At 35.8% G+C, this 19,346-nt stretch overlaps 2 protein-coding genes across 2 annotated transcripts; one reads left to right on the forward strand and one right to left on the reverse strand.

Moving 5' to 3' along the window:
- Positions 1-658: 658 nt before the first annotated feature.
- Positions 659-9,248, forward strand: LOC139126678 (uncharacterized). The gene is made up of 10 exons (XM_070692734.1): positions 659-2,529; positions 2,980-3,068; positions 4,402-4,520; positions 5,155-5,209; positions 6,069-6,166; positions 6,411-6,547; positions 6,693-6,758; positions 7,244-7,290; positions 7,510-7,661; positions 8,032-9,248. Exons 2-10 carry the CDS (start codon positions 2,986-2,988, stop codon positions 8,259-8,261), a joined length of 987 nt encoding a protein of 328 aa, XP_070548835.1. The 5' UTR covers positions 659-2,529; positions 2,980-2,985; the 3' UTR covers positions 8,262-9,248.
- Positions 9,237-18,236, reverse strand: LOC139126677 (uncharacterized). Its single transcript, XM_070692732.1, has 9 exons — positions 18,199-18,236; positions 17,195-17,301; positions 16,063-16,378; positions 12,538-12,596; positions 11,492-11,866; positions 11,252-11,293; positions 10,571-10,693; positions 9,938-10,117; positions 9,237-9,567 (listed from the first exon to the last, which is right to left on the reverse strand). The coding sequence occupies exons 1-9, from the start codon at positions 18,227-18,229 to the stop codon at positions 9,502-9,504; spliced, it is 1,299 nt and encodes a 432-aa protein (XP_070548833.1). The 5' UTR covers positions 18,230-18,236; the 3' UTR covers positions 9,237-9,501.
- Between the last annotated feature and the right edge of the window lie 1,110 nt (positions 18,237-19,346).

Here is a 19,346-nt window from a genome sequence, read left to right on the forward strand (position 1 = left end):
TTCTCGATATGGTCTGATATGGCCACATGGTAGCAATTTTGTTATGGTTTTTTTCATGTCGAGAGCCATAACTCTAGCAAGTCTCAACTGATTTTATTCAAAGTTTGTACCTGGACATTGACTTATGTAATACATATACGTGTTGATTTTTTAAACAGTAAGATTAAATATCGCTGCGTGGCGGCAAATTTGTTAAGATTTTCTCATGTACTGAGCCATAACTCAGAAATACCGGTATTTCCACCAGTATCATTCAAAGTTGGTACAAGGACATTGACCTATTTCATACACGCTCGTCAGTTGTTTCACGTCATGTAGCAGTATCATGTCAATTATTGAAGTTTCATAATTAGGTTGATATGTCAGAAATACTGCATCAAATTTCATGAAACTTTGTACAGATGTTAAGCTCACATTGCTTTAACAGTGAAAAAGACATTTATCAGTGTCATTTTAATTAATTTGTAATTGCATATGTAATGAACTTTCCTAATTAGAGTGATATATCCACAAATACAACGTCAAATTTGATGAAACTTGATACAGATGTTGATCTCATAGTGTTGTAAATACTATGACAGAACCCATGGCCGGTGAGTGCAAGCGCGCCGTACTAGCGGTATTTGCACGAGTGCTGCGGTGTATTCGGCTGTCCTTTCACTCGCTTCGCTCGTGAAAGGACTGCCGCCGAATACACCGCAGCACTCGTGCAAATACCGCTAGTACGGCGCGCTTGCACTCACCGGCCATGGGGTTCTGTTATTATTACATATGTTCTATCTTTTATTTGCATCATTTATCGAGAAAATCGACGATTAGTCGTGCGTACTACTTGTCTGTCAAAGCTTCAGGGCGACCCTGCGGAGTTATATAACATTGACATCACTGTAATGAGGCATCGAATCAGCTTTCACTTTTCATTGGTCAGCGCTGCCACACCCTCTATTTTGATTGGCTAAACTATTGTTTACTTGTTTATCAAGGATGACGTAAGAGGAACGTTGGAGGGCTCGTAACTCTGATTGCGACCGCTCACACATACATACGTAGCCACAGATAGCCAAACGAAGAGAACTTTGAATATGGAACGCTTTTGATTTTTTCACATTTTGAGCTTGAAATTCTTCTAAATGATCGATACAAATAACAGTTCGAAGATTTTTACGGGAAATTTAAGATACGGCAAACGTAACTTGTCGAACGATCAAATTTCAGTGTTTAGGCTACCTTGCACAGAGATCACTGTTATCATTAGCGTGTAGGACACACAAGCACAGAGTAAACTGCATGCAAAAGTGACTTTCTATTGTAAACAGGGAATGTCCGGTGAGAAAACTACTGGCAAAAACGTCTCTGAAAATGTTAACTGTTTGTTAAATTGGCTCCGCTGCGTCCGCAGTTATGTGTTTCGATGTATGATGGCCGCCGTGGTACGGGGGCCACCGTGTATCCATAGAACTAGAAACGGACGTCGCCAGTTGTCCATGTTTTTGCTTCGCTGACAAACAAACTACTCTTCCGGATAATAAAAATCATCCTCACACTATAATAAGTACAGACAATTTTCTTTGTTGTGGTTTTAATCGGTAATGCCATGCATTTTACTATAACTAGCATCGAACCAAAGTGAAATGAAATCTTGTAGACGGCATTTTTTGTGTTTACAAACAAAAATAGTTCCGGGTCAAAGTTGGTAAATACTCATTAACATAAAGGTATGGCATAATGTTTTTTGTATTGCACTGCAGTGCAAATACCGGTAGTACGTGCGCGCTTCGATGCAAGTAATCTGTGGTACATATGTAATAATACATTAAACTTTATGAAATATGGTACCGGTTATCTATTAGTGTTAGGATAGAATGAAAAATGTTTTGCAACATCCTGTCAACTAATTCCCAGTTGTCTCATTTAATTACCTTTAGGATAGTGGCCTACATTGGTTTTATGTTTTTCATCACCATGGAACTCATTCTTGGCCATTGAGTGCCATCTGTATCAAAGTATTTTTATCACAGAACCTGTAATCAAAGTACCCATTAGCAAGCGGGGACTGGGTCATCAACGATGACTTGTTTGGTCTTATGTAATACCAATAGGGGTGGAACATTTGATATTCAGGAGGGTGTAGGGTCTAGAGATTGATGATGTAGCATTACTTTTTTACCAGATCCCTTGTGCATTTTTTGCCCACTCCCACCTTTTCTTTTTATCAAGCCTTCTCTGTTTTTGTTGTTGACATTTGCTTATGTATTTAGGATCTGCTTCTCCCATTGCTATAGAAGTTGATATGCATTTTCCTAAAGATGACCTCCAGTACCTAAGTTGGAGACCTTATTTGCTTTTGTCATTCTTGTTTTTCCTGGTTTAAATATTTCTCGAATGGACCAATTCAAACCGAATGTGAGCACATAGTGTCCTTGACGGTATTTTTCATATTTCAAACGAAAAATCCTTCCAAGGCTTGGTCTTTACAGAAAGGGTCCGAAGGCTTTGTCTCCATTGGATGATATACTTGTTGCCTTACTGGTATGTCAAACTTTCTTCAGACTTTTTTACAGATCATTACAGATCATTCATCCTAGGTGACAATTTATGTGATTGTGTATACCTTTCTTGCATGTTTGCCACCTTTGTTGATAAGTAAAAATACCCTGATATCCTGATTTATTGGATATATTGGAATATATTTCTAGAGGACTTATCAATCCATTTTCCTGTCTTAATTACTATGGAGTAAAGACAAATGTCTTTGATATTTCATGCAGTATATCTCTTGTGTTTATGATAAAATAAAATGTTAGGCTGTATTATGCCATTGTTCAATTACATTTTTGTAGTTAATCCATTTTATTTCTTGATAATGTGGAGAATGCAAATTATCATCAAAGCATTTTCAGTTGCATGAGGTTACAGTAAAGACATATATGCATGATCACTTTGTTCATATATTTCTGTTGGTTATATCATTGGCTTCAGGCAGAGATGAATACAGGACCTGGTTGCAATGTCGGTGCAAATGAAATGCTTGCTATTCTGAGAACAAAGTATGATTTAAAGGTCACAAGGTAAGACAATTTTTATCATAATGAAATGAGTTATAATACATTTATTCCTAAAAAGCCAGGGTTAAAATTATAGATTCACATGGTAGGTGTTGAAGACGTGAACTCTTCATAGAATTGTGTGAGTGAAAGATATAGTTTACATGTAGTAGGTCACAGTGTGTCAATGTGTTATCATGGTGTACGTTCAGTTTTCACACACATGTGCATTTTGTTGTGTGAGTTGTAGTGGTGTTTTTGAAAGTCAACAAGCATAATTAGTCACAAGAAATGCATTTCAACTATCTCTTAACAACACCTTCCAAAGTTACGGTATGCGCCACTGCATGTATTCTGCTTCTTTTCCATCATGACTGCACATGTAAACATGTATTGCATTGCTACACCAGGCTTTTTTACATGGGCTACATTAATAGCTGTGTGTCGTTAAAATTGAAACTCAACTGCAGGATATGTTGCTTTGTCAACCAATGCACTGTCTAGCGATAAGTACTAGGGTTTGAAAACACACACATTTCCAGTAGAAAGAACCGCAGTTGAGAAACTTGAGGTAATTTAGTTTACTGTCTAACTGATCATTCTAATTTTTGGCTGAACTATGTGAAAACTGATATACACAATTCTAACAAAGAAGTCAACATTAGAGATTCCACTAGACTGTTTGATTTACTAGACTAGTGCCAGGTGCAGTACCATGATGCAGTTACACACTGGTGACATCAAGTTTTTCAGCTTTATAGTTCAGAGAAATGAAAACAAGTGTATTGTAATGTCCAAATTCTAGTGCAAATGACTGGAAAGTGGGATGGGCAAAGCCATAAACAAAAACCATATATCCTACCTATATGTTTCTAGGCTGCAGTAAGTCATTCTTTGTCATCATTTAATGTTCCTCAAAACCATATGGCTTTCTACTTTGATGCTTAATAATTAAAGCTCCAGTGCTGCTAACTTTCAATGGTTTTTCCATTATTTGTATTTTATAAATCAATTGCAACTTCTTATTCTACTCCCCAAAGAATGTTGAAACACCCACTATTCAACTTGTCAACTTAGAGTCTATATGTGTAAAATGCATGAATATTGTTTACATTTGAATTCTAGTCCAGACCAGAAGTCAGTTTTCAACAATAACAATGCACTTTACAACCATAGGGGCTGAGTTGACAAGCTGGATTCTGTGTATATCAACATTCTTTGGGGAGAAGAACAAGGAATTATGGTTCACATTCAAAATAAAAATGGTGAAATTATCATCAAAAGTTAGCAGCACTGGGGCTTTAAGTCCAAGTGCAAGTGATTTCACCATGATTTTGGTTTATCTCTTCTCGTTCAGAGAGTTGGTGCGTGATCTTGTGAGGATCCTCGACCCAGGAAAGGTCAAACAACGGCACATGCACCGTCTAATTAGACGTGAATATAGATGCAAAGGACCAAATTATGTCTGGCATATTGGTAATTATGTATTGTCAACTTTAGTTGTCATGTAGTATTACTTTTGATTATTTTCTTGAAACAATAGTATTGTAAGAGTTAACCAGTTAATTATTATTTCAAGCATTGAGTATGCACTGTAAGTACCGTACGGTATGTAATTTTTGAAAGTATGTACATTTGAGAATCAGTTTGTGCACATTATCTAGAAATGATAACCACGTGGCACAGCATTTGGAACACTTTTTGAATAAAGTTTCCTACCATAGCTGTACATATCTCAGAGATCTTTGATTCTTAAGGTCTTGTTGGTATACAATGACATTAACCCAGACATTTCCTTTCTGCTCTATTCAATTATTATGTAATTAAGTTCAAAATTTTTGTCATGCCACTGTGATTACAGGGATTCCTCACAACATTCCAGACACAATCTTTTGAGATGCAGTGATTGATTTTGTATCAAATAATAAATAAATACAGTCTATTTCCTCTCATCTTTCCAATCGTTATGACATGCATGTTCTGAAATTCTTCACAGAGTAAGAATGTATCTGACAAAATGTCTCTCTCTTTCCCTTAAACGACTGCTTTTATTGCTTGTTTTACTTTTTGTTTTGTCCATGGTAACGCTTGTTTGTCCTCTTTTCCTCAGATGGATATGACAAACTCTCCCCCTATGGTTTAGCCATACATGGCTGTATTGATGGGTCAGTAACTCTTATTATGTTGTATTTTTCATACTTGTCTGTACCTGTACGAATTAGTATTTTTTCACTCCAAAGTTAATTGAAGTAGATTGTTCCTGGACGTTGCAGAACTTTTTTGTACTTCCCATTGCATGTAGGGGCTCATTTCAAATGTCTCAGTGTAAATTTATCATCATCTAAATATCTGAAATTTCTTTTTTGCTCATATATTTAATTCCTCTCAAGATTTCATGTACAAATTGTAGTCATTGTGATTTACTAGTATAGTTTTCTGTAAATTGTGCAATAAATTGTCTCCATTGCACCAAAATTGCTGTGGTGACCCCATTTTCTTTCTTGATTTCGAAATAGAATAGCCAACAGTTTCCTTTAGGACAGTTTGAGCGGAAGGTTAAGTCTTTCAATGTTTGAGACTCGGAATACCTTAGTAGAGCTATGAAGATGTCTTTTTCCCCAGAAAAAAAACACCAGTGATTAAGTAATACTCAACATTTTATTCACAGTATTCCATCTACATAATTTGATAAGTAACCTCATAGATGTTGATGTATAATCCAGAATAAAACATACAGAGAAATGTCAAAAACAAGTATGTATGGAATAATTTTGTGTTAAATGATTTAATTTTCCACAAAGCCACATTGAATGCTGCAAATTATGTGGTATAGCAGGATTGTGTGGTAATTATCCGTGATAAATGAGTTAGGAAGCCCAAATTTTTTAATCGTGTTCTTATCCTCATCACCACAGATTAAAAATTTTTAGCATGGAAATGATGTTAAAGTATATATTTTCTAACTCATTTTACAAATAATAAAACCGCGCCACTTAATCGTAACAATTGTCATTACTTTTTCAGGTTTTCACGCAAGGTACTTTGGTTAAAAGTTGGTGTATCAAACCATGACCCAAGAAAAGTGGCTGCCTATTTCATTGATACCGTTGGTACACTTGAAGGTATGTCAAAGTATATCACTGACTTGCTCTTTCACAGTTCACAATGATAGTCACTCATATAATAGCAGCCATGAGTTCAATTTCTATGACAGGATCCCAAGCATGTAAATCTACAATTGCAATCAACCGGTATTGTTTGTGTTGATATCACAGACCTATGAAAAGTACCAAAATGTATACGCCTGAGCAAACTGATGTTCTCTCTTTAGCCAATGTAACTTTATTAAACCGTTGTTTCTTAAAGGTTGTCCCAGAATAGTACGTGCAGACCATGGAACAGAAACAGGGTTACTGATGACAGTTCAAGCAATGTTACGGGCTAATGGTGATGATGCATTTGCTGACAACAGCTATTGGTATGGTCCTTCAACTGCAAATCAGGTATGTACAATTTCAGATGTAGGGACTAGAATACAATTACCTTTGCCTAAAATAGTACACACTCACCTGCAGGCCGTTGAAATTCAATTATTGTAACAACAATGTTGAGAACCTTACATACTATTTTTTAAATTAATATTTACAGCGGATTGAACGATGGTGGGGAATCTTGAGAATGAAAAGCTCAGATTGGTGGATCGACCACTTTAAGGTAGTGTTCTAATTTATCCAGTAAGATGCACACACGTCAAAATGCTATGATCAAGGTGGGAGCTAATATAAACATGTATAATCGAGTGCCTCAGACAGTCATCAATGCAATGGTCATAGGTCAGGAACACCATAATGTCAAGAAACATCTGCAAGCACAATTGTGGCACAGCATAGATCAACATTGGAAAAACAGACTGTCTTTCTAGCTTCGTGGACTGACAGAAGTAGACCTGTGTAGAAACATCATTACTAAAACTTTCCTGTCTTTGCCAAATTTCTTCTATCTGGAGTCTATAGTTGAATTTTTTTGTACATTTTTGAAGCATACAAATTTGGATTTTGCATTGATTTTGAGAAATGAGATCTAAGACCTAGCATTGTGGGAGTACCCTTTGAAAGAGCAGTGCCAGCCCATGTAAAGCACAATGTCATGTATTGGTGTATTGCATAAACATACTTGACCATCCATTCATTATTATTCAGGAATTGGTGACTGATGGCCATTTACAGTTAGGAGATCCTGTAAACATGTGAGTGTTATTGTTAGATTTTTAAACAGTTGCCATGATTCCTTCACAGCATTGTTCTAAGTGTACTCACTCACTTTGTTTTATTGTTTATTAAGAAGCATAGTGCGGAATAGATATATCATGTTATCAATATCAAAAGTAGACTCAAGGAATACGTTGTATCACAAATTGAAAGGTACAGTCAAGTTTACCTTTCTTTCCCAATACTTTTTTTTTCAGTATGACTGTGCACTTTTGCTATTTAGATTTATTGCAAAATGAACTTGATGAAGTTGTACAAAGATGGAACCATCACAGGATAAGACGACAAAACAGGGGAGACTGTGTGTCAGGCATTCCAGATATTTTGTACTCCTGTCCTGAACTTCAAGGTAAATATTTGGAATTTCACTCATTTTTAAAAAAGTCCCACAAAGTTTTCACCTGTTGAGCGTTATGTTCTTATAATATGATACAGAAACCTTGCCTTTAATCACCTTTCAACCTGTACTAAGTACTGTGGAATCAACTGTGCAGGTAATTTGTATGGTGCATGTCCACAATGTAAGGTCTTCATGCTGTGCCTTCTCTTTCCAAATAGCCAGGCAACCAATGAGCCAAAAATGAGTATGGTATTTGGGTGTGTTTGATCAAAGCTAGTACAAGAACACTACTTCTGTGGTGGTATAACTATTCATGGACAATATAGACATGCATTTCACTTGTCTGATTTGTATTGTAATTTATAGATTTTTCTTTCAGACCATCCAGCATGTAGGGACTACATACATTCAGTAGATGCAGACTCTACAACTTTCACACTATGCAAGTCGCAGTGTGACTTCTATAACAAAGGTGATGAAGACTTTGCTGTTCTGGCCAGGAATATATGCAACTTGAATGGCTGGAATCCTGAACCCAAAACTGCATTAGAAGCCAGACAACTTTATCTGCACTTGGCTCCTTGTATTGAAGAACTTCTTGACGCATAAGGCAAAAAAAAATATTGTTCCTTAGATTCTTTTTGGCAAGGCTACAGAGGTGGGAGTGTATGTTTTCTCAAAACTTGCATACTCTCGTACTTGTTATATTGTTACTGATGGACTCGGCTTTTCACAATAATAGAAGCATACATATGATGTTGGCAGAACAAATTCTGCACATTTAAATATGTACCTTGAAGGAAACCACCAGCAGCACCAAAATAATTTCTACATTTGCTCGGGTAAATTGGCAAATCTGATGAACAAATTATTTATTCTTCCTGGCCTACTGTAGCTACTATTGAGTGGCCAATCCAACAGTACATGAACATCTTGTTGCTTTACAGGCAACAAATGTAGTTGTTTAAATAAATAGTCAAATATTCTCTCTTACACTGTAGTCATATGATAAAGATGTGCCTTAGGTAGTGGGTTTTTCACCTCCTATGAACTTGCTATATTGTTTGAGTTATTGATAGTGTTGTCGTCTTAAAATACTGTTGTTGATTGAGATCTCATGGCCTTGGTTTGTAGTGTGTCCTCATCACCACTGATCATGCTTGTGCCAATATTTGAGCAGATAGACTTAATGGAATATATTTGCATACAGGAGCCAACCAATACCTAGATTTGTAACGAAGACATAGACGTTTATTTTAATTGCATTAAAAAAACTTCAAAAAACCTCATGTTATTCTCTGAAACAACAACTAAACTTTTATTCTCAAGGGGAAAAAATAGTAACCTTGTCTACAAAGTTTAAACTGAATTCACAGGTGTCATGGATTTTTCTTGTGATTGTAAATTCATATTAAAACTACTTCAAAACTCTCAAAACTGAGAAAAATCTGGACACACCAGAAACTATGGATACAACTAATGGAACAGTAGATTTGCATTACTGCACAACTGCTAAAAAGCTGTACTTCTTTCCATAGAAAATACACTAAAAACATTGTTGTGTTACTTTCAATAAAAAATTGCTTTTTAATTGAAGATGATGTGTTTTGTTTCCTTTTCAACATGAATAAAACTAAATACTACTGACTACTTGAAAAGCATAAGCAGATTACAAGTTAAAGAAAAAGTAAAACTCTGCAGGATAACTACACTTTCAAATATTTGGGAATGCAAAACACTTTCGACAAAATAAACAGCATATAAATGGTGATATCTACACTACAGGAACTAGCAATATCATTCTTTTCTGAGAAGTGGGGTATTGTAATTTAAGTTACGTTACACTTGTTCAAAATAATTCAACGAAAAACACCTCGTCAAAGTTTGTCATAGTATCATCACCATCATCAGCAACCTGTCGCAAAGAGTAAAAAGCAAACTTGTTAGAAAGCTTTCATATTTTTTAATGATGAAAGGTATGGCAGGTTTGAAATGTCAATTATGAAATTGCAAGTTGTTTTATTTTTTTCAGTGTGGACGAATTTTCCACTTTTAACCACCATTTGTTGATCACAAGTGAAAGACTACACACAAGTTACCTGACAACTTGTTTCTTCAAATATGCCTTGGGGGCACTGGGAACATCAATTAGGATTAACGTCTGCCAGTCAAACAGTCAACAGTGAATTCGATACTGTGGATCTACCGAGACTTGAACCGGGTCTCAAACTTGCCATCCTTCAATAGTGAGTCTGTAACCCTAACCAAATTAGATCCTGGCTTACCTCTTTCACTACTATCATCTCTGGCAGCTCACTGACATTTGTGAATTCGGTGTCTGAAGACATAGTGTACTCATGAGAACAGGTCGTATCAGTGCACTTTTCACCATCATAACAATGAAGACTAAATCTTGCAGGAAGGTCATTGTCACTCATTTCAGCACAAACCCAATCAAAGACATCCTGTGAACAAATGTTGTAATGATGAAAGTGGTCAACATTTAAAGTCTCAGTCACTATTTCGTCAAGCACAAGTCTTCTTTAATACAAAGACTTACACTTGGTTTTAGTCTGAGAAAAATGCTATTGTTTTGAGTGATATATCACAACTGTTTTAAGTAACATATTGTAAAGTTATTTGCAAAATTCACAGAAGAAACCTGCAAATTATTTTTCAGTCACACACATAGGCAGATGCAATGTGTTTTTATTTACAAAGACATCCAGATGGGATCTGCCATGGTCAAAGCATTTCATATCATAAGTAACACTATAATGTACAATATTTTCTTGACATGAGCTCATCTTACAAATCGACATCAGCATAGTCTAACACAATTGGATGGCAGCTAGTACAAAGGGATTGGCTTTGTGCTTTGTGTGATGGGAGCTTAAATATGAAGAGGTCATCCTTACCTTGACACTATCAAGCATCCGAAATGGTCTTTCAAAAACTTCACCATTATGAAATAGTGACACCTGTCTTTTGCTTTCATTTACACATGGTAACGGAAGCACTGTCACTCTTTTTAGTGCTGCCTGCAAATATTAAATAATATTATTCCTAGTGTGTTTTCACATATTTTGCTTTCTATGAGGTACACTGTCAACTAGCAACCATTACATTAATGTTTTCTTCAGTCATGAATGGATTGCAATAATAATGCAGGTATGAATTGATGAGCCGGGTGACTTTGTAAAATGAAAGCCCTAGTTACACTGAATATTTAAATTTTTTTGTAAAATCATGAACATTTGCAAGCATCACAAAATTATACACATAGAAGAGATACTTATATGAAAAGGAAATGGAAACTACACATCGACTGTACCGTTGTTAGTGGTACGATATTTTGGAAGAGTGGATCATTGTAGTTATTTTTTGAGGAATATAAATGACTTGTCTAGTTTGTTTTGGGCACGTTGATTGATTAGCATTTTGATGAGACTTTGAGTTTTTTCTGTTTGTAGCAAGGCAGGATGTGATTGTCTGGTTTCAGTGTATTTACATTACGTAAATGTCAGAGAAGACCGGTTTTGCTAGGTTGGTTTCATGCACTAAACATCAATGAAGTTTATTTACTTTTATGGTCTCACCTCCTTTCTCTTCTTTTTCTTGCTTATTTGAGTCTTGTTTTCCTGGAATTTAAAGTCAATATCTAATTAAAATATAAAAGTGGGTCAACACAATCATTTATTCAAGACATTTCCCCTTATATAATTGTCATTAATAGTTGGAAATCACAAGATGAGCATATTTCTTAATATTAGTCAGATGAATTAGATTTTGTCTGTTATTCACAAGCTAAGAAGCATTATAAATAATAATTAGCATACCTGAGAGGGACTTTCAGTAACGCTGTTGTCAGGCCCTTTACTAGCAGCAGCAATCCTAGGGGATGGCAGAGAATAATTGTCATTCTCAGACCTGTTGTTGCTACCTCTACTTTTACTACCGGTAGGTGGCGGTGTAGCAGGTACAATGTTAACATCAGCTGTTGGAGGGGAGTCGGCTCTTGTAACATTAATATCAACCGGTATGTCCGGTATGTCCTGGAGATTCTCTGTAACATCATGTGAAGTTCTGTCATGCTCACTTGATGAACCGGGAGAACCCGGCCTACTTTGTACCACAAATACATCATCATCACTGTCTCCTTCCTTTTGGGTATTTTCCCCAGAGTCATGAACAAAGGCATCATCACCATTGTTCTGCAGGTAGATGGAGCACAAAATTAAAATAATAAACTATATACCAATTTAACTGAGCACTAGCAATCTTCTAAGATGGCTATACATAAGATGTGGGTACAGTGCTTGACCATCAGCACAAAATAGTAGGCAGGTGCTATGTGTTGCCCTATGTCTATGCATTAAGGTAGTATGCACCTCGAAAGTGAAAGACTTAAACTTTTGCTCTAACTTTCCTCAAGAAATCTTTCAATCATTCTCTTTCAAAATCAAGAATAAAAAAAGGGGATCAACGTGCAAATTTTGGTACTAGAGAAACGAATTACCCAAGATTTACCAATATTAGAATTCAAAATGGCCATCATCCCTGTGCTAATAAAAATTTCGAATTTCGAAAAACTAAGCCGGTGAAAAGTTTTCTTTCACCAAGACCTTTAAAATGAACCCCCAATTGTTGTATATCAGAAGAGAATTGTAAAAGTTTGAGAGTCAGAATGTTTGTCCCCGAGGTGCGTTCTACCTTAAGCTTTTATCCTACTTGAGGGGATACTTTGACCATGGCTGGCATCTGCTGTCATCCATTCAGAACAATGCATTAACATGACTGACATGCTAATATAATATTGTTGCTATTTAGCTTACATATCCCCCCTGCATGAAAATTGACATATAGTCAGTCTACATATGCAAACCTTTGTGTCTTGTAAACCAATCTTCTTTTTTATGTATGCATCTCTGACAGCTTCTTTGCCTGAGTAGTAAATACATCAATACAATTAATTCAAAAGGAATAACATTCAGATATATGATCAGCTACAATTAGAAATGGTGACAAAGCATTACAATATAATGCCGAGTTTTTCCACAGAGATGTTCAATGCAATGCATACAAATATTCAATATAATTAATTAAGTTGTACATCTTACTGTAGTTGTCCGAGTTTTTGGAGGGGTCTATGATCTTACATTGTACTATGACAGAACTTCATGACCTCTGCGCGCGCTCTGTGACGTACAGAAGTTATTTCCAAGAGTGAAGCGGCCATGTTCTGCGGCGGTATTTTCACGAGCGCAGCGAGTGAAAATACAGCAGAACAGGCCGCGTAACGAGTGAAAATAACTTCTGTACGTAACAGAGCTGGCAAAGGTCATGAAGTTCTGTTATTATTGCATATGTCCTCTCAAATTTGAAGAAAATGGAATAATCGGCCATGGCGTACGGATATTTGATACGGTGAAGAGGCATTGATGACGTAAGTGTAAGACGCTCTCTGATTGGCCCAGCCACGCACAAAGTGAGGTCATGTCAGGTCAGTTAGTCAGTCCTTTGGTAAGCTTCGCTAGATCGCGCTGGCAAATACAACGAATATTTGATGGAAGCAAGTAAATTTTTGGTAAAATTGGAGGCTCTTGAATATATCTGCGGTTACTATTTTGTTTTTGAGACAGCAGATTGGAAGGATATTTGAATTACGTGCCCAATTATTCAATAATCGCCGAGTTTCATCGATCGTAACATTGTAGGCAATGTTTACAAAAACAAAGCAGTTCCGGGTATTGCTCATTTGCATAATTTGCCGTGAAATAATTTCTTAAACATGGTTTTCTATGTAAACATTATTGCATGGACACGTGACCTGTTTAGAAACGGGTTGTCGTCCCCAAAATGCCATGAAACGTTTGCTGGTGGCAAAATGTTTCACAAAAACGTACAACTGGCTGAATCCAGTCCTCAGCACAATGAAGAGTTTCATATATCATAATTTTTTTTCGGATATGTCAAATATCAACAGGGACTATTTTATCTCATTTGCATAATTTGCCGTGAAAATACCAGTTTTATTTTACTGGCAACAGCTACGTAATCGGCGGTACATATGCAATAATTTTGTTTATTTGTGAATAATGGTGCTATGTGTACATCAGTGCCAATACTGCAGTACGTCTTTTAAGAGTACTGGCTGCAAAATTTAAAATGTAACAATGACAATGTTAAAATAATTTTTGACACATGAACGTTATAGCATGTGCTACATAATGTAATAAGAATTTTATCACACCAGTATATTGATGGCGCAAATACAGCGATCTGATTGGTTGAGACACGAAAAGAACTGTGGTATATTGGCAATATACCACCGCTGGCATACACGCGAGCTCTCAGCTTGAGCAAACATAGGGCCAAATTCCCTGAAGCTACTATAGACATGGATACAAAATTAAGTATTTCCTGACTCTATGAAATTATCTCACTAAGGTCATCCTAGAGACATGTAAACCAAATATTAAAGCTGTCTGACCAGTGGTTTTGAAAAAACAAGCGACTCAACATCAGTTGACAGAGCTCTGCTGTGTTATGTAGAGAATAACCTTTTGTGACACATGTATTGATGAAGAAGGTGGATATCTTTGATAGCTCATTTCAGGATGACCTGACCAAAATGGAAAAAAATTCCGTAAAAATACAGATTTGCATATTTCAACAGACTACCGGTATATTAGTCTATAATAGCAAATAAAGGAGAGTTAATTACATTCTAATTACAGTAAACAAGACTTGCTTAAATCAAGATTTACGTCATAAAAAAAACAGCATATCTGTCAGGTTATAAAGAATCTTGAGCTGGTTATCTTTTAATATCAGTATTTTCATTCTATTAACCAAGCACATTTTAACTTTCAAATTAACATTGTAAGTAAGTTCTGTTGAATAAGTTGAGACTGTACGTACTCAGAGAAAGCACACTGAAGAGACAAATGTTTGAAACTTAAGAAGTTCAAGGTCATCAAAAGCATCATAAGGAATCATGTTACACTTTCATTGCACTGTTTACACAGATTGCATAATTGCTATAAATAGCACATTGAGAATCTTACAGCCCAGCTTTACCATAAAAACCCTATCACTTTGACCACTCTTTTAATTGACCACTCTATTTTTTTCCTCAAAAAGTTATCTTATTTTATCCTTACCAAGTCAACCATAAATGGAAATTAGAACTTTCTCTATCTCTATTTATTTGACCACCCTATCATGACAAACTATTATGAACAATTTCTTTTAGATAACATAAATGGTGGTTCAGAATATATCAAAGTTGGGATTCAGGAAAGTTGCCTTTACATGTTTTAATCCTCAATTCACTATGAACTGTCAAAAAAAGTTGAACTTTCTGATAATTCCACACTAAAATTATTTTGGCTTTGATGATTTCCTAATTAATTCAATTATTGAAAAACATATTATTTTTTTCTGGGTGAATTGATAGGGTTTATACAGTACAAGAATTACATACAATGTAAGTCAAACTTTGACCAAAAATGACAAAAAAATTCCTTAAAAATACACATTTGCATATTTCATCACAATTTGAACAAATCTAAGTTGGGTTATCCCTAGGGACCTGTATACCAAATAAAGCTGTCTGACCAGCGGTTATGAAGAAGAAGATTTTTTACCAAAAACACCTTTTTTGGCATTAATTTGCCTATTTTCAACAATATCAAAAAATAAAAAAAAAAAGTTTCTCAAAATCATATTTTTCATCTACACAAATATCAAATCAGTAAGTACTGCAGTTCTCAAGATATTTGAGTGGACGGACGCCTCACAAACGGACATACATACATACATACATACATACATACATACATACATACATACATACATACATACATACATACATACATACATACATACATACATACATACATACATACAGACTGACGACGGACGCCGGACGGATACCCATCCCAATAGCTTCTATAGACTATAGTCTATAGTAGCTAAAAATCCGTTATGATGTTCCTCGCCAGAATTTCAATTTACAATTATGAAACAATAGCAATAAATCACACCCACAAACGGTATACCACTCGATTTTGACGAGTTAACTCACATATGCACTCGCTAGCACTCATGCATATATGCCGTGAACTGGTCAAAATCTTGTGGTATACCGTCACTGAGTGAGATTTATTGCTGAAAGGTATAAGGTCACCTGTTCAAATTTTGCCACAGTTACCATGGATAGAGAAAATCTAACAAATCACAGATTTCAAGTAGGTGGCCGCTTTTTAAAAACAGCACTCACACGGACATTTGACCATATATGGGCATAGTTAGATTACAGGTGACTGTATACCTTTAAGTACATCACTGAATCTGAACCTAATGTGTCCAGTAACAGAAAGTGGAAGGATTTTGTATTACTTACTTTTACCAACAGCATACATGTAGACAGCCCATCTGTCAGATTTAGCTCGCAGATGTTTATATTTTTCTCGAAGTTTATCATAGGTAAAATTTAAGGGATCTTTCATCTTTGTGAACAAACCAATATCATTCATATCGTATGGCACCAGATCAACGTCATCAAATTTATCCTGAGCAAGCTGAGCCCATTCGACAGAATTTGATGTACTTCGGACAGAGATTGATACAAACGTTTTACGTCCAACAGCAGATGGCAAGCAAGGCGGTATTTTTTTAATCACTCCCTTGTGCTTCACTAGTATAGTGACATGTAGTTCCTAAAGGTAGATAAGAATATGATGACAATGAGAATCGTTAATGTAAGGTAGTTATTTGTCCTTTGTCATACACACATTATGCCAATACATAGCAATGTCTTTCCCATTGGATGTTTATTCATCTATTTTTATATTTCAATGTGAAAAGCACACTTTTTAGCATTTATTTTGCTTTTATATATTGACCATGTTACAGGTCAACTCTTCTTGCTTTGAAAAAATCTTAGTAAAGAAATTCAATGAACATGGACATTTGATAAAGATCAGAACGTATACGTATCTTCATTTGAGCGGTGTAGTTAAAAAAATGTATTCCATTGTGTTGGTGATATGATACTGTTTGAAGACCTAGATGTCTCTTCCTTTCTCAGAAATGGTAATTCATAGCATGTGGCTAGGCAACAGATACTACAATTAACAGCTTATCATATACATGAGCTAATAACTACATTGCACGCATGGAAATGAAAGGTGCAGGCAATTGGAAAACAAATCGTGTTTAGCATGATTGTTGGTACATACTAGAAACTCCTAAACATTACTGTTGTGTGCTATCTCAGAAAGTAGGACCTGTGCCCTGCTGTAGCTATGAAATGTCAGCTTGTTCTATTTCTTTGATTGCAGAGTTGTCAAATTACAAAGTTGTAATATTTGACAGGATATGTGTTACATTAAATCTATTAGACAATTGCATTGATAGGGACAACAAAACTACAGAAGCAACTTTCGCTGCACTGAGTTTTTTCAAGACAGCATCATCTATTATGGTCATGACATCATATAATTGACTACCTAATAGCAACAATACATCAATACCTGCAGTACTTCAGTCTTTGACTTGGCTCGTTTCAATCTCTTAGCATTCACCTCCCGTTCTTTGTCTTTTAAACGATTAGCTATCTTTGCCAGTGCTTCTTGACTGTCTGTTGAGGGGAAAATAAGTAGACAAGTAAAATGTTTGGACAAAGTCGTTACTTCATCTATGATAAAGATGAAATTGGTCAAAGCATATTCGGAAAAAATAAATGAGAAAGTAATGACGGGTGCCACATGCGCTTACTACATGTATTTTCGAAACACCTGACATCACTTCTTGGTCTTTTGGCCTGAGGTCCATATATCTTTCTTTCATGAATTTGACTTTCTTTGTGTACGCTCTATTTACTGTTTGTCCTGTGCTACTTTGTGTCTATGTTTACAACTATTGTCCTACAAATTCTGACCTACTGTCATTCTATTATGGATTTGTATGATTGCGATTATGTAAGTCCTTGTGCCAAGTTTAAAAGAAATTGTTCCAGGACTGTCTGAGTGACAGCTGTGGATTAATATCAAAAATCAAAACAAAATGATCATGTGACGGCCATCTAGGATAGAATCACATATTTGCCGTACATGACATGTGGCATTCATAGTGTGTTATCCTTGTGCAAAGTTTGAATGACATCAGTCAAGCTAAGTCTGCATAATAGCTGTGAATGTGAGAAAAAATGACTGGCAGCAATATTAGATCCTTTCACACAACCATTGAACATGCACATGTACTGGAATGCCATAGTGTATTATCCTTACACACAGTTTATATAAATCTACTTGGGCATGCTTGAAATATCTGCATGGATGTAAGGGCATACACATGCATACACAAAACCAAATTTTTTGTACCTCGGATGACTGATAAACAAAGATATGAATGGTTGTTAGCAATACACATTAGCTCCCACAAGCCAATGATAAAGAAACAAAATATTTCCTGCAACTCTAACTTTTCCTGAATTTTAAGAAATCAATCAAGAGTTACCTGTCACTGATCAACTTACCTCTGCTTAATTCGTCCTTCCTTTTTAACATCTGAAAAGAAAGGGTAAACGTACGCAAATGACGCAGATATATATACATGGGATTTTACATAATTTGTTTGCAATGTTGATAATACTCTGATCCTTATATGCAGTGCTTTGAGAATCATACATTAAGTTCAACAATTTTGGCAGTGAGTATTTACTGTAATTAGCCAACTCATGTGAAGAAATGAACACCAACCCACTCTGTCATCACAACGTGTCTTTACATCTTTTTTAAAGGTGATATGCACCATTCATCTAGCTTTAATCATTATGCAAATTTTACTAATTTAACAGAGCCCCCTACATCTACAGATCCTGTTTTTCTATAGATTCTATACATACAACCAGCTGATAAAAAGTGAGCGTTAGTGCTAGTAGGAGAAACTGTGAGGTAATGAGATGCAGCCAACAAAGCTGTTTTGCAAAAACGTATTTGTGGGCAGTTTTTCAGTGGGCAGGTCAATTTTAAAAAACTGATCAGCAGGCAGGGTAAAAACATCAATATTTACAGTGGGTGGGGAATAAATATAAGTTTTTACTGTGGACAGGGAAAAAATTTCAAGCAGTTGGTACTGGAAAATAGGTGGAGGGAGGGCCATGCCATTGTTTATAGAACTTCTGGGAAGATTAAGCTCCAAACATAGAAGGGGCAAATATCTAAGGGTTGAAATGATAAGTTTTGACATACACAGGTATGCGTTCATCTTGGTTGTCACACATGCACTTCTGAGTGATAGATAAACAGTTGCATAAATGGAATCTACATGTGGGAATATGTACACCTAGTTGGCAATATGGAATTTTAATGGTAGGAGATGGCAGTGGTAAGATTGAACTATTGTGGGGAGTGGGCAGACCATATATACTGGAGGGCAGTGGGCATCATAATTCAGTGGGAGGGTATATTTCCGCATAAGCTAGTGGGAGGGCAGTTACGAACAGCTCTTCTTTCCCCTCCATATTTTCAAGTCAAAGTCAAAAATCTGTAAATCAATACATCAGTCTTCAAAACATGTTTTATGATTTTATAAAATTGATGAAAATTTACCAGTTTGTAGCACCTGTGTAATTAAATTGGCAGAGTTTTGTGCATTCATTGCACTAAGTGAATCAAAAAAAAT

The sequence above is a fragment of the Ptychodera flava genome, unplaced genomic scaffold (assembly GCF_041260155.1).
Source record: "Ptychodera flava strain L36383 unplaced genomic scaffold, AS_Pfla_20210202 Scaffold_118__1_contigs__length_203095_pilon, whole genome shotgun sequence".
Taxonomy (NCBI): Eukaryota; Metazoa; Hemichordata; class Enteropneusta; family Ptychoderidae; genus Ptychodera; species Ptychodera flava.